The 16,188-nt window shown below is 42.6% G+C and overlaps 1 protein-coding gene across 1 annotated transcript in view; it reads left to right on the forward strand.

Annotated features, from left to right (window-relative positions):
- The window catches only part of LOC107511174, a 33,226-nt gene extending 17,306 nt beyond the window's left edge, over positions 1-15,920 (forward strand). Inside the window, exon 5 of the mRNA XM_016145357.2 lies at positions 162-15,920. Within this exon, the coding sequence (XP_016000843.2) occupies positions 172-15,810 (15,639 nt within the window). The 5' untranslated portion in view covers positions 162-171 and the 3' untranslated portion in view covers positions 15,811-15,920. The remainder of the gene's footprint in view (positions 1-161) is intronic.
- The last annotated feature ends 268 nt before the right edge of the window (positions 15,921-16,188 follow it).

The raw sequence follows: 16,188 nt of genomic DNA on the forward strand, positions 1-16,188 counted from the left end.
TGTTGATGTTAGGGAAAGCAGTCATTTTTGATTTTTTATTCTCCTTCATTCTAACATATTTTGCATTTGAAATGGCCATTATCTTTCCCTTTTCCTACTTTTGCTTTTCCCACCTTTTCCTGCTTCAAAGCAAAACAAAACTTTTTGTTTTTATTCCTTAGATCAACTCTTATGGAAATGTGTTTGCCTGAACCACAGGACATGATTTCTTCCTCTCCCTCCTCTGTTTTTGCGGCTCAGGAGCCTAATCTACCCTGTTGTAACTGTAAGAAGGCAAAACGTTTCACTAACAGCACCTCCTCTGGATCATCATGCAACACTTCCAGCCTGTCTCACCTGCCTGTATTTTCTGAAGGAACAACCTGGCAATTCCGGAGCGATAGTTTACCTCTTTTATCCAAAAAGCAACCATCTGTGCTCAAGAATCAAGGCACATCCTTTCCTCCTTTTGGGGTCTCTGAGCTTGGGAAATCGCAACTCTTTCCGAATTTGGCAGCGCTTTCACCTGTAAGACCTCAAAGCTCTTTTATCAACTCTGTTTTTAAATCCCCAGATATCTGTAAACAACAAGTGAAAACAAAGAATGAGAAAAGGATCAAGAATCATTTGACATCGGATCATCGGCCAACTTCTGTTTTAGAGGAGAAATCAAAATTCCCAGTCCGGCTCTCTCCTTCGGCCAGGTGGGAGTTAGAGGGACATATGGCATGGAAGGTTTGTACTTTGCGGAAACAAATAGTGCCTCTGCCTGTGAGAGAATCATGGGCAATGCTGAATTATTTAATAGAGATACAAGGAGGAATCCCTGAACCAGAGAAACCTCAGTTATCTACACCCTTTCCTCAAAGCACTGAGCAAAGTAGCAATAATAAATCCCCGGACCTTCCGTCATTTCAGCTCCATGTGAACATTGGAGTGGAATCTGGATTAAATAGAACAGAAACAAAAATTTCACAGTCACTTATCCCAAATAAGCAGTCACAACCTGGAGATGGTCCCCAAATCCTTGGATCCAAACCCTTAGTTACATCAACGAGTACTCCACTTCCCACAAGTGTAGGAGTTGACATAATTCAACAGGAAACCACTTTACTGCAGAAGGACCCAAAACATGTGTTAGAGCTTACTATAGAGCAGAGGGTCATAGGTCTTCCAGAAAAAAGCACACAGCAGCATCAGACCCAAGTGAAAAATGTGGAGTTGACCCCAAGGCTATCATATCAAGTCACAGATAACATAAAGGTAACTCCATTGGCATTACTTCAAGTCATGGATTCAATGGGGATGATCCCAGAATCACATCCGGAAGGGAGAGAATCTGTGGGTTTGTTCCCACAGCCAAAGGAAGTTGTGAAACAAATGAAAAAAATGGAAACAGTGACTGTAACCTCAAAACCAGCATATCAAATTATTAAATCTGTGGAAGTAACCCCAAGGCCTCAGCATCAAGTTATGGAATCAAAGAAGAAGACCTCAAGACCACAGAAACAAGTTACAGAAAATGAAAAGGTAACTCCTGTAGCATTGCTTGAAGTCATGGATTCCATGGGGATGATTAAAAAATCACATCCACATATCATAGAATCAGTGGGAATGACCTTGAGACCACAATGTCAAGACAAGGAGTCAGTGCAAATGAACACAGATCATCAAGTCATACAACCAAGAAAGATGAGTCCAAGGTCACAACATACAGTCATGGAAACTGTGGAAATGACCCTGGGACCACAGCATAAAGTTTTGGAATCAGTGGACAGAACCTCAAAGGCACAAAGTCAAGTCGTAGAACAACCAAACATTATTCCAGGGTCAACATGTCAAGAGATAAAATCACTGGAAATGATCCCTAGGCCACTGCATCAAGTCATGGATATCATGAAAGTAACTCCAGTGGTACTATTACAAGCTATGGATTTCATGGGAATAATTCCACCAGCACAGCCACATCATAGAGAGTCTGGGGGTTTGACCCCAGGTTTACAGTCTCATACTTCAAATTTGACCCCAAGGGCAATTCAACTAGATGATTTGACTTCTTCTAGCTCTCCCACTACTATTGGTCCACCTGGAGTTGTAAAATTTGTGGGCTTACCTCCAAAGCCACCACCTAAAATCATAGAATCAGTAGGGAGGCCATCGCATCAATCCATACATTCCGTAAAGATAACCCCAATAGCATTAGGGTCACTAATGGGAGGGATCACAGTACCACAGTCACAAGTTGTAGAAACTCAGAATTTGACCCCAAGGCCAATATCTCAAATCAGAGAATCTCTGGAGTTGACTCCTGGATCATGGATTCAAGTGCTAGATTCTGCAGGGACGACTCCACAGCCACATCATCAAGGCACAAAATCTATGTCATTAATCCCAGGGACACCTCATCAAGTCATGGAATCTTCGAGGCATCAAATCCTGGAAAATTCAGAGAAGAGCCCAGGGCAAAGCCATCAAGGTATAGGAACTATGGGGTTTACCTCCGACACATGGCGACAAATAAAGAAATCTGTAGAGTTGTCACATCATCAAACAGTGGAATCTTTAGGGACAGTCCCAAAGTCATTGGGTCAAGGTACAGAATCTATGAGAATAAGCCAAAAGTCACTGTATCAAGTTACAGAAGCTGCAGTAATGACTACTACATCACTGCTTCAAGGTGTGAAAAATATTGGGGTAAAGCCAATGCCACAACTTAAAGTTATGGATTCTATGTTATCCCCAGGATTTCCAAATATAAAATCTGAGAAACTGGACTTTGGACCAGGGTTGCAAAGTACAAAATCCGTAGACATAAACACAGGTTCAATCCCACAAATAGTAAAATATGGACAGCCGACCCCAACTGTGGACTCTATAGAATTGGCCACAGAACTTCAACTGCAGAGTATAAAATCTGATGAGTTGGACCCCATACCTCAGCTGCAAAGTGGGAAATCTGTGCAGGTAGACCCTGGGTCTCAGCTTCAAAGTGCAAAATCTATCCAATTGACACGAGGACCACAACAAAGTAAAAAATCTGCTGAGTTGTCCCCAGCACCACAGTTGCAAAGTAGGAAATCTATAGATTTGACCCCCAGTTCACAGTTGCAAGGTATGGAATATGTTCATTTGGCCCCACCACCAGAGTTTCCAGGTATAAAAACTGTGGAGTTGACCCTACAGGATGATGTGAAATCTGTGGAATTGGCCCCAAAGCCACGGTTACAAGATATGAGGTCTGAGGAGAAAACCCAGGTATTACTTAAAGATGTTAAAACTCCTCAAATGGTAGCATGTAGGAGACTGATCCCTGAGACATGGGCAGAAGGTATGAAATATGAGGAACTGAGCCTAGGGGCACACAGTCCAGCAGTAAAATCTATAGAGTTGAATTCCAACCCAAATCATCAAGCTGCAGAATCTGAAGGATTGACTCCATGGCATCAAGTTTCAGAATCTTTAGAGATGATTTTAGAGCCAGGATATCTAGAAACAGAAGCAAAGTTGACCTCTGACACTCGTCACCATGAGAAAGAATCTGTGGGGCTGATACAATCATCTTTAGGAAATACCCCAGGGCCACTGAGCCATGCTTCAAAATCTAGGCAGATGAACTCAAGGTCATTCCAAGATATTCCTGAGAAAAAGTTCCAAAGTGTAAAAGCCATGAAGGAGGCTCCAGTGTCACAATATACAATACAAGAATCTCTGGAGTTGGAACCAAGATCAGAGATACGAGGTATGAAATCAGAAGTATTGACCTCAGAATCCCAAGATATAAAGTTTGTTAATCTGAATCTAGGACAATATTCAGAATTTATGAATTATGAGGAGTTGATCTCAAAACTACAATTTCAGAGTATGAAATCTGTGCCACTGACCTCAGAACTACAGCCCCAAAGTATAAAACCTGAGGAGTTGACTCTAGGGTCATTAATACATGTTAATAAATTGGTGGATTCAACTGCATCACTGGAAGAATCTAGAAAGTTAATTCCTGAGACACAGTTATTACATACTGAATCGAGGAAACTGACCATGGAACCACATTTACAAACAATGAAATCTGTGGGTCTAACTTCCAGATCAAGGCATCAAAACACAGCACCTGCAGAGTTAGCTTCTGAGATCTGGCTACAGGAAGAGGAATCTGTGAAGTCAATCCCACAAGTCATGAGAACTGCTGAGATGATTCCCAGGTCACATTTTGAAAATTTCTCAGAGATGACTCGAAAGCCAGGCTATCAAGACAAAGAAATTGTGAGGCTGACTTCTGAAGCTTTGCACCAAGTGGCATTAACACAAAAACCAACAGGTCCAGTTATAGAATCTGCAAGAATGACTCTAAGGCCACATCTTCAAGTTACCGAGTCGTCAGAGGTTCCTTTACAGTCAGGATATGAAAACACGGAAACTGCGGGATTGTTGTCGTCTCAGGTTGAAAACATCCAGGATGCAATGCCAGTACCACCATATTCAGAAAAAAGATCTCCGGAGTTGACTTTAGGATCAGGGGTACAATATGAGAAATCAGAGCCAATACTGCAAAATTTGAAACCTGTAAAGTTAACCTCTGAGTCATCCCCACTAGTTGTAGGATCTAAACAATTTATTACAGGATCAAAACCGCATGTTATGGAGTTGACTCCAGAGCCACAGCCCAAGGGAATACAGTCCAGGCAGTTGGATGCAGAGCCACAATCACAAGATGTGGCATATGTTAATTTAATCCAACAGTCAACTACTACGGGAGACGAAGAATCTGAGAAGCTGATACAAGAGCCAGTACTACAAAGTTTATCAGAGGACTTGACTAAAGGGGCACAGCTCCAAGGTGTGAAATTGACTATAGGACCACAGTTGCAAAGTGTCAGATTTTCAAAGTTATCTCCAGGGCCACTTCTTCAAGGAGAAAAATCTGTAGATTTATTCTCAGGGCTCCCACACCATAGTATGAAATCTGATGGATTGACCTCAGATTCCCCAGAGCCACAACAGCAAAGTGTTATATCTGTACAGTTGACTCCTGAACCACAACCTCAAAATATGAAATCTGCAGAACTAAACTCAGGACCATGTTTGCAAGATATTAAATTTCATGATTTGACCCCAGAATCAAAACATCAAGGTTTTAAACATGTACAGTTTATACCAGGAACACAGCTTCAAGATATAAAGTCAACAGGGCTTACAAACCCTACAGAATCATCTTTGCAGTTAAGCCAAGGGCTCCCAGTTGAAAATATGAGATCTGTTCTGGCTACTGGAGGATCACAATTTCACAGCATGAAATCTGCAAAATTGATCTCAGAAATACAATCTCAAGGTGTTAAATCTGAGGAACTGAACCTAGGGGCAAGGCAGCAAGATATCAAATTTTCTGAATTAACTTCAGGGCCAAAGCTTCAAGGCATCAAATTTGGGAAGCAAACCCCAGAATCAATGTTTCATGGTGGTAATTCAGTGGAGACGACTCCAGATTCAAAATCTATGGAGTTGACTCCTAGGCAACAGTTAGCAAGTATAAACTATTCTGAGTTGACCGGAAGACCACAGTTACAAGGTATGAGATCTGAATCGATCCAAGGGCCACAGTTGAAAGATGTAAAACCTGTGGAGTGGACCCCAAACTCCAAGTTTCAAGGTTTAAAATCTGAGACACTAATCTCAGAGCCACAGCTGGAAGATATGAAATCTGTGGCCTTGACTCCAGGACGAGGTCTAAGAGGTATGAAATCTATGTTGCTAACCCCAAGTCCACAGCCGGAAGGTGAGAAATCTGTGGAGATAAACTCAGGGACACAGACAGAAGTCAAATCTGTGAATGTCACCCCAGATTCCAAACTTCAAGGTCTGAAACCTGTTCAGTTGAATAGGCATTCAAGAATTCAAGAATTTAAAACTGTGAAGTTTGTCTCAAGAACACAACTGCAAGATGTGAAAGATGTGGAATTAAAACTTAAGACAAAGATGCAAGATGAGAATTCTGTGCCTTTTGCACCAGGGCCATTGCTCCAAGGGCCTCAATTGCAAAGTGTGAAACCTGAGGAATTGAGTTCAGAGCCCCAAAAGCAAGACATGAAATTTGTGGAGATCACCCCAGAGCCCCAAAAGCAAGACATGAAATTTGTGGAGATTACCCCTTGTTTAAAGTTAAAGCTTCAAATTTTAAAATCTGTAGAGAAGGCTCCAGATCCAGAGCTGCAATGTGTAAAACCTGTGAAGCTGACCTCAAGGCTAAAGAAGGAGGTAGTAAAGCCTGCGAGCATAACCAGAATACCAGATGTTCAAGGAGTAAAAGCTATGGGTTTAGAGCCAAGGCAACAGTTTCAAGAGATGACATTTGTGAATTTAACTCCTGGGCTAGAACAGGATGGTAAGATATCTGTAATCTTACCACAGCAGCAACATGTGAACTCAGAGCAATTAAAGAGAAGGTCTAAATCAGAAGATGGGATGTCGTTGGAGTTAATTCCAGAGCTAAAATTTAAAGATGGAAAATTAGTAGACCTCAACTTTGAGTTACAATCAAAAGGTATGAAGTCATCTGAATTCACTCCAGAATCAAATATTCAAGGTGTAAAATCTAAAAAGTTCAAACTCGAACCCCAGGTGCAGAGCATACAATCTCCCAAGTCGATCCCAGAACCACAGTTACACCAAGTGAAACCCTCTGTGTCAGCTTCAGGACCACAGCTTCAAGGAGTGAAAACCGTTGAGTTAAAACAAGAGCCACGGCTTGAAAGTACGAGATGTATTCAGTGGATACCAGGACCTGAGTTCCAAGGCGTGAAATCTCTGGGGTTAAATCTTGGATCACAACGTCAAGGTGTCAAATCTGCAAAATTGAAGTCCCTTATACAGTCAAGAGATGTGAAGTCATCTGAAGTGACTCTAGGGCCAAAAATTCAAGGTGCAAAATATACAGAGTTCAATCTTAGGCCACAGTTGCAGAATGTGAAAACCCCAAGACCACAACTGCAAAAAGAGAAATCTTTGGTATCAACATCGGAGCAACAGTTTCAAAGTACAAAAACTATGGAGTTAAACCAAGATCCACGGCAGTGGATGCCTGCACCAGAGTTTCAGTGTGTGAAACCTCTGCTAAATTTCAACTCTGAGTCACAGTGGCAAGGTCTAAAGTCTTCTAAGTTGCCACTTGAGATAAATTCTCAAGATATGAAATTTACCGAGTTGCACCATAGCTCACATTTGCAAGATATAACATCTTCTAACTTGACTGCAGGAACGCAGATTCAAGGTGTCAAACCTATAGATTTCAGTGCTGAGCCATTGTCACAAAGTGTGAAATCTTCTAAAGGGACCTCAGAGACAAAGCTTCAAGATGTAAAACATAAAGAATTCAGCCCCAATTCCCAGATGCAAGTTGTGAAATCTTCTGAGATGATACCAGGAACAAAATTTCAAAAAACGAAATCAATGGAATTCAAATCAGGCTCACAGTTGCAAGAGATGAAATCTTCTAGGTTGGTTATAGGTATAAAGCTTCAAGATGTAAAATCTACAAATTTCAGGTCTGAATCACACTTGGAAGGTATGAAATCTTCTGAAGTGATCCCAACAGAAAAACTTCAAGGTGTGAAATCTGTAGAACTAAAGCCTACTCCAAAGTTACAAAGTGAGGAGCGTGATTTGACCTCGGAGAGAAAGTTTCCAGGTGTGAAATCTATAAAGTTGGATTCAGGTCCAAAGTTACAAAACATAGAATGTTCTGACCTGATCATGGGTATAAAGCTTCAAAACGTAAAATCGATGGGGTTCAGTTCTAGACCACACTCTCAAGGTATGAAATCTTCTGAAGTGATCCCAAGGAAAATGCTTCAAGAAATAAAATCGTTCTTCAACTCTAGACCACAGATACAAAATAAAAAATCTGAGTCAATTCAAGAAACAAAGCTTCAAGATGTGAACTCTTTGAACCACAATCCAAAGTTACAAGGTGGGAAATCTTCTGATTTAACCCAGAAGAGGAAGCTTCAAGGTATGAAATCTGTGGAGGTCAACCCTGGAACACAGAGACAAGGTGAGAAATCTGATTTGACGCTAGAGGAGAAGCATCAAGATTTGCAACCTGTTGAGTTAAAATCTGTTTCACAGTTAGAAGGTGTAACATCTTCTGAGTTAATACCAGAGACAAAGCTTCAAAGTGGAGGATCTGTGGAGTTCATCAATCAGCCAATATGGCAAGGTATAAAATCTTTTGAATTGTCTGTAGGTACAGAGGTACAAAATGTTAAATCTTTGGGGTTTGACTCAACCCCACAGTTACAAGATAGGAAATTGTCTATGTTGACACAAGGCACACACCTTCAAGGTGTGAAATCTATAGAAATCAACCCTGAAGCAAAGTTGCAAGATACAAAATCTAAGTTGTTAAAGCTTCAAATAATGAATTCTACAGGGGTCAACAAGGGCCCAAAATTTCAGGTTGCAAAACCCTCTGAGATGGCCTTGGAATCAAAGGTTCATAGTGTGATATCTTCTGAGTTCAATGCTGCAAAGCAGTGGCAAGATGAGAAATCTTGTAAGTTGAATCCATGGCCAGAGCTTCAAGGTGTAAAATTTATGGTGTTCAATCCTGGGTCACATTCACAACATATAAAATCTTCAGAATTATACAAAGAGACAAAGCTTCAAGGTGTGAAATCTACTGAATTCAATCCTGAACAGCAGTTGCAAGATGTGAAATTTTCTGAGTTTGGCCTGGGAACAAGGCTTCAAGGTGTACAGTCATTGGAGTTCGATGCTGAGCCACAGGTGCAAGAGGTAGGATCTGAGCTGAGCACCAAGGTGAAGCTTCCGGATGAGAAATTACTGGAATTCAAGCATGAGCCTAAATTTCAGGGTAGACGATCCCCTGAACTGAGTCCAGAGTCACAGCTTCCATGTATAAATTTTATGGCATTCAACAGTGGGCCACAGTTGCAAGATGTAGAATCTTCTGAGTTGAAGCCTGGGCCAGAACTTCAAGGTATAAAATCTAAGGTGTTCTGCCTTCAGCCACATTTGCAAGGTGTGAACTCTTCTGAATTAACTTCAGTTTCAAAACTTCAAGGTATGAAGTATTCTGAATTGAATCCAGGTACAGAGATTCAAAGTGAGACATCTATGGTATTCAATCCCAGACCATATTGGCAAGGTTTGAAATCCGAATTGATTCCAGAGTCAACGTTTCCAGGTGTCACACCTATGGAATGCAACACTGGGACACAGATGCAGTGTGTAAATTCTTCTGAGTTGAATCCAGGGCCAAAATTACAATGTGTAGGTTCTATGGAATGCAAACTTGGGCCACCCTTGCAACATGTAAAATCCTTTTATTTGACTTCAGGGACAAAATTTCAAGATATAACAACAACAGAATTCAACTCTGGCTCACAGCTACAAGTTGTGAATTCTTCTGAGTTGAATTCAAAGTCAGAACTTCAATGTATAAACTGTGTGAAGTTTAATTCAGGGCCACAGATACAAGGCATGAAACCCTTTGAATTGAACCTTGGGCAAAAATCTCACAGTACACAGTCTATTTTGTTTAATCCTGGACCACATTTGCAAGGTGTAAAATCTTCTGAGTCAACTCCGGAGACAAAGTTTCCAGAAGTCCAAGTTTTAGAGAACCACCTTGAGTCACAGCAACAAGTTGGGCAATCTGTTTTGGACTCTCAGTTAAATGGTGCAAAATCTGTGTTACCTATACCAGAGCCACTGCTTGAAGAAATAAAGTCTGCGAAGATGAACAAGGAGCCTTTGCTTTGTGGTGCAAATTCTGTGAAACTGATTTCAAGCTCTGAGCTACAAGACTTGAAATGTGAGATGTTTGCACTAGAGTCATGTTTTCAAAAAGTGAAATCTGTGGAGTCAAATCTAGAGCCAAATACTCAAGATATGAATTCTAAGGAGCCATCCACACACCTCAGGCAGCAGAGTGTGAGATCTGTGGTGGTCGCACCAGAACCGTGTTTTCAAAATGTAAAATCTCAAGAGTTAAAACCAGGTCCACAGCCTCAAGATATGAATTCTAAGAAGGTGATTTCTTGCCTCAGGGAGAAATCTGAGGTGCTTGTACCAGAGCCATGTTCTCAGGATGTGAAATCTATGAAGTCAAATCTAGTCCCACAACCTCAAAGCATGAATTCTTTAGGGTTGTCATCATGTCTCAAGTCGCCATGTGTTAAATCTGAGGTCTTTGCAGCAGAGCAATGTGTTCAAGAAGTAAAATCTGTAGAGTTGAAAACAGGGTCTCAAAAACAAGGTATGAATTGCCAAGAGTTGACTTCTGGACAGCAAGGTGTAAAATCAGTGGTGTTGGCATCGGAGCCAATTAAGAAATTCATAGCAAGACCAATACTGTCTAGTGTCAAATCTTCAAATTTGTCTCCACAGTCACAGCAACAAGGTGTGAAATCTTTGGCATTTACTCCAGAACCAAAGTTGCAAGGTATAAACCATATGAAATTGTCTTCATTGCCTCTGCAGCAACATTTAAAATCCTTGGAGTTAGCACCGGGGGCGCTGCTTCAAAGAGTGAAATCTGAGGACCTAACTCCAAGGATAAACTATCAAATCACAGACACCTCTGAGATAATCAATAAGCCAGGGCATCAGTTTGGAGAACATGCAGAGATGATCCCAAAGCCAAGGCATCGAGTCCCTAAATATGCAAATTTAATTTCGATACCAATTTATCAAGTCGCAGATTCTACAGAAATGGCACAAAGGCTGGCATATCGAGGCACAGAAACTGCAGAGAAATCTGTAGGGTTGACTCCAAAGCCAGTAGGCAGAACCATGGAATCCTCAGGGATGCCTCTGGAGCTATGGTACTCTCAGGTACCAGAATTTGTTGATCTGACTCCTATGCTAAAGGATCAAGACTCCAAATCCTCAGATTCAAACCCAGAGAAAAGCTATCAAATCCCAGAAACTCTGAAGTTGCTTTCTCAGTCACGGCCTCAAGTTAAGGATTCCGGGGAATTATATACAAGGCCAGCGCAGCAAGTCATAGAATCTGAAGGGATGACCTCAGAGCCTAAGCATCATATTACAAAAACTATGAGGTTGACACCTGAGGCAAGGTTGCAAGAGGAGGAATTCCTTGAAATGACCCCAAAACCGATTAGTAAAGCCACTGGATCTGCAGAGAGCTCTGCAAGGCCTCATTCTCAAGCCCTAGACTCTGTGGAGGTGATCTCTCAGCAAAGACCGCAACGGGAAGAATCTGTAGCATTGATTACGAAGTCATTATATCATGGCCCCAAATCTTCAGAGATGACACCAGGACTAGGTTATCAAGTTCCCGAATCTGTGGAGTTGACTTCTAAGACAGTGCTGCAAGTGAAGGAAGCTACGGAATTGACCCACAAGTCACCGCATCATGTGGGATCTTCAGAGATAATATTAGGGTTACAACATCAAGTCCTAGAAACTGTGGGTTTGACCTCTAAGCAATGGCTTCAAAGGGAGGAATTATTGGCATTTTCCCCAAAGCAAACAGACCAAGTTGTACAACATGAAGAATCTGTAGAGCTCACCTCTGAGATATGGCAGCAAAGGGAGAGATCAATGGGGCTAAAACAGTCAAGGAATCAAAGTATGAAATATTCAGAGATGGCACCAGGACCTTTGGGTCAAATTATAGAATTTAAGAAGATTAGTCCGAAGCCACTAGATCAGATCACAGAATCTATAAAGACAAAGCTTCAAGTCGCTCAGTCACTAAGGGTAACCCCAGTAGCCCCACCAAAAGTTGTTGAATCTGTGAAAGTTACTCCTGGGCCAGCACTTCAATTTGTAAATTCTGTGAAATTAACACCAGGGCTAACCTCTCAAATGGTAGACTATGTTGAGTTGACTCCCAAACTGCAAGATGTGAGACCTTCAGAGTTTACCTCAGGGCTACGGTTGCAAAATGTGCAATCTAAGAAATTAATCACAGAGCCAACACACCAAATTTTAGAAAGAATGGAGTTGACAGGATTTCAAATCGTAAAGACTGTGTTAATCCCAGGGCCATCACTTCAAATTGTAAAATCTGAGAAATTAGCACCAAGACCAATTCCTCAGATTGTAGAACCAATACCAGTAGCTCCAGGATTGGGGCTTGAAGTAATGAATTGTTTGGATTTACTCCCAAGGCCGCCACATCTTCAAGAACGAGTAGAACCTGTAGAATTAACTCCAAGGCCAAATACTGAAGTGAAATCTGCAGAATTAACCTCACAGCCGACATCTCCATTCAAGGATCCTACAGTGTCGACTCATGAACAAGGGCTTCAGGCTGTGAAATCTCTAGGGATAAAAACAGGACCTCTTCAAGTTATGGAATCTCAGGACTTGAATCCAAGACATATGTGTCAGAATAGGGAATCGGAGGAGTTAACATCAGAAGAGTTACAAATAGGAAATCATTTCTCTAGGTCACACAACTCTTCGAACTCAGTCATCTCAAGCTCTGTCAAAACAATACCTGATTTAGGAAGCCTTTGGGATTCTGAGATGGCAGAACTATCAAGAGCCTTGGATATAAAAAAACTCTGGACAGGCATTTTACAGCCTGAAGAGTCTTTTGTAGCCCCTGCTATGATACAGTCTTCAACCCTTCCCTTATCTCTTCTTAATCAAACCTCTGATAAGACAGCTAACAATGTAGAAACCTCACATTGTGAGATCCCAGGAATGGACGTCATATCTAAGGAGAGGATTCAGAGGAAACAGGAGGCAGAGTTAGAGAACTCACTCCAGAGCTTCTCCCAAAATCCACCACAACGCTGGAGATCATCATCTAGGACCTTCCAGGCAGGATCAGGGGCTGGCAGAGGCCTTACCAGGTCTGTCTTGGGCAGAAGACAGAATGTCTGTGAGAGTCACTCCTGGAGGCAGCGACTACCTAGAAAATATCTCTCTCATATGCTAATGTTGGGAAATGTCTTAGGGACCACTATGGAAAGTAAGCTTAGTTCTCAAACATCTTTAACAGAAATAGCCACTGAAGATACCTGTCAATCTATTCAGAATTTATTTGGAGTTCCAGCTGAATTAATGGAATTTTCCCAGAGACTGCCAGAGAAGGGTCGAGGTACTATTTCTCAGCCTTCAGTGGTCAAACACTATATACAGAGACATACTTCATGCCATGGTTGTGAGAAAAAAATAGCCTTAAGGATGTGGACACGTGGTTGCATGTCTTCTATTATACAGCAATATTCTGGAGCTAGAGTGAAAATAAAGAAAGAAATCTCAAAGCTCAGCGATATGTCCCAGGAAGTCATTCAGCACAAGCCTGTTTCATATACAGGGGGCCAGCTTCCTGACCCAGGGAAGTCTGAGTCTTCCTTCAATACATTTTTCATTATGAAAGATCCTGTTCCAATGGAAGAGAGTGAGGACTCACAGACTGATTCACAGACGAGGATTTTTGAGTCCCAACATTCCATCAAGCCAAGTTGTCTTTCTCAGGCCAAGACTGACTTCTCAGAACAGTTCCAGTTGCTACAAGATCTGCAGCTAAAAATAGCAGCAAAACTGTTAAGAAGTCAAATACCCCCTAATGTACCTCCACCACTAACTTCAGGTCTGGTCCTAAAATACCCTATCTGTCTACAGTGTGGCCGATGTTCAGGATTTAATTGCTGTCATAAATTACAGGCCACTTTTGGGCCTTATCTTCTTATCTATCCACAGCTCCACCTTGTAAGCACTCCTGAAGGCCATGGGGAGATTAGATTGCATCTTGGCTTCAGGTTGAGAATTGGGAAAAGACCCCAAGTCCCAAAGTATCATAGAAGAGATAGACCCATCACACCAAGGAGCCCTATATCCCCATCACTAAGGAAAGCTAAAATCTGTACTCAAGGTTCTAAGAGTCCTGCTTCTACAATAGATTTCCAGTCTGGGTCTTCCCAGTCTCCTGCTCCTGTACAAGTCCACATAAGGCGAAAAAAACGTAGCAGCCCTGACCTTGTAGGAAAGACCGATATTGGAGAGCCTGGGCACTATGAATTCACTAAAGTTCACTCTCTACAAGGGAGTTACTCTGAAAACAATCAGTATGAAAAATGGGCTAAAGTGACAACCAAAAAGACCTCTGACTCAAAATATCCAATGAAAAAAATTGCCAAGGGAGTTAGGACACAAAACAAAAAGTTCTACACAAATAGTAGAACCACAATACAGAGTCCCTCTGGAGAATTACCAGCCCAGTTAAGAAGGAAAAGGAGTGGAGCTTCTCAGACAACTATCACCTCTTTAAGGAGTCAACCTAAGAAATCCTCCCAACCCAAATTCATTCAACTGCTTTTTCAGGGCCTAAAGCAGGCAATCCAAACAGCACACAAAATTATGGCTTTGGTTGGGCAGAAGCCTGAGGACAAGACAAGGACAGATCATTTGTTGTCAAGCAAAAATTACCATCCAAAACAAAATGAGAGAGACTATAGCTTACAAAGAGATATCAAAAGAGATGGAATGCCAGTTATCAAGCTAAAGCCAATAGACTCAACTACTAAGCAGGAAAACATGTTATGGGAAGAAACAGACCAATTCGGATCAGCTCAACAACAAGAAAAAGATAGCTCTTTCCAACCTAGCCTTCTCCAACTGCCCAGGCCCATAGTTTCCCAAAGAACTACGACTTTAAAAAACACCACACTTAGACAGGCTTCGAGTACCATTCAAAGTGACAGTAGCACCAGACCTAAGAAAAACTTGTACAGAAAAGAAATTTCTAGCCAGGAGTCCAAGAACTCCAAAACAGAAACCAGGGTTCAGGCTGGAGGGAGAGCCCTGAATGGTTCCCCTATGAAGAGAACCTCACACAGTCACCTTAAAGAGAAATTCACACATAAGAAACAAAGCCACCACAGCTTCTATAGGAAAAGAACCCCATGTAGTTCCTCTGAGAGGAGCCATCAAATTCCCTCTCAGAGGAGCCATCGCAGTCCTTCTCAGAGAAGCCATCGCAGTCCCTCTCAAAGAGACCATCCCAGTCCCTCTGAGAGGAGCCATCGCAGTTCCTCTGAGAAGAGCCATCAAAGTCCCCCTCGGAGGAGCCATCGCGGTCCTTCTCAGAGAGGCCATCGCAGTCCCTCTCAAAAAGACCATCCCAGTTCTTCTGAGAGGAGCCATCACAGTCCCTCTGAGAGGAGCCATCGCAGTCCCTCTCAGAGAGACCATCGCAGTCCCTCTCAGAGAGACCATCCCACTCCCTCTGAGAGGAGCCATCGCAGTCCCTCTCAGAGAGACCATCCCACTCCCTCTGAGAGGAGCCATCGCAGTCCCTCTCAGAGAGACCATCCCACTCCCTCTGAGAGGAGCCATCGCAGTCCCTCTCAGAGAGACCATCCCACTCCCTCTGAGAGGAGCCATCGCAGTACTTCTGAGAAGAGCCATCAAAGTCCCTCTGAGAGAAGCCATCGCAGTATCTCTGAGAAAAGCCATCGAAGTCCTTCTCCGAGGAGCCATCAAAGTCCCTCTGAGAGGAGATGTCGCAGTCCCTCTGAGAGGAGATGTAGAAGTCCCTCTGAGAAAATCCATCGCAATATCTCTGAGAGGAGAGGACACAGTCTATCTGAGAGAAGACAGCACAGGCCCTCTGAGTGGAGCCAACACAGACTGTCAGAGAAAACCCATAGAAGTCCCTCTGAGAGAATCCATCACGGACCCCCTAAAGAGAGACTCAAGCACAGCTCTCCTACGGAGAGACCCAGACATACTTTGTCTAAAGATTTCAAGAGTTGCTCAAACATGTCTCCTAGGGACCACACAAAAAAACCCAAAGCAGGGCAAGTTTGGAGCCCTGGGGCTAGTAGATGAGATTTCTGTCCCCCATTATTTATTTATTCACTCAAGTCTTCACCAAGCTGCCCTTTCCCGGCTTCTTTCCTGCTCAGCCACTGACTCCAGTTCTCGAGCCCTCACTAATGGAAGAGCTTGTCTCTTCGACCTGCGGGGGAGGGAGGACGGGAATGGGTCTGTAATTCCTCTAAGACAAATAAAGGGGCAATAATTGATCTTCCTGTGCATCTACAAAGACCACTCGTCGTGCCAGAGTCGGGGAATGGAAGGAGGAGGGACAATAGGTGTCGGGCAAACGGGTGGAAGGCGAGGGAGAGGTCCTGAGGCCAGGTTAAGGACCCGCCACTACACAGTCTCCGGGGTTCTACAATGCAATCCGGGGCGGGGTCTCAAAGG

The sequence above is a fragment of the Rousettus aegyptiacus genome, unplaced genomic scaffold, assembly GCF_014176215.1.
Source record: "Rousettus aegyptiacus isolate mRouAeg1 unplaced genomic scaffold, mRouAeg1.p scaffold_m13_p_7, whole genome shotgun sequence".
NCBI classification, from domain to species: domain Eukaryota; kingdom Metazoa; phylum Chordata; class Mammalia; order Chiroptera; family Pteropodidae; genus Rousettus; species Rousettus aegyptiacus.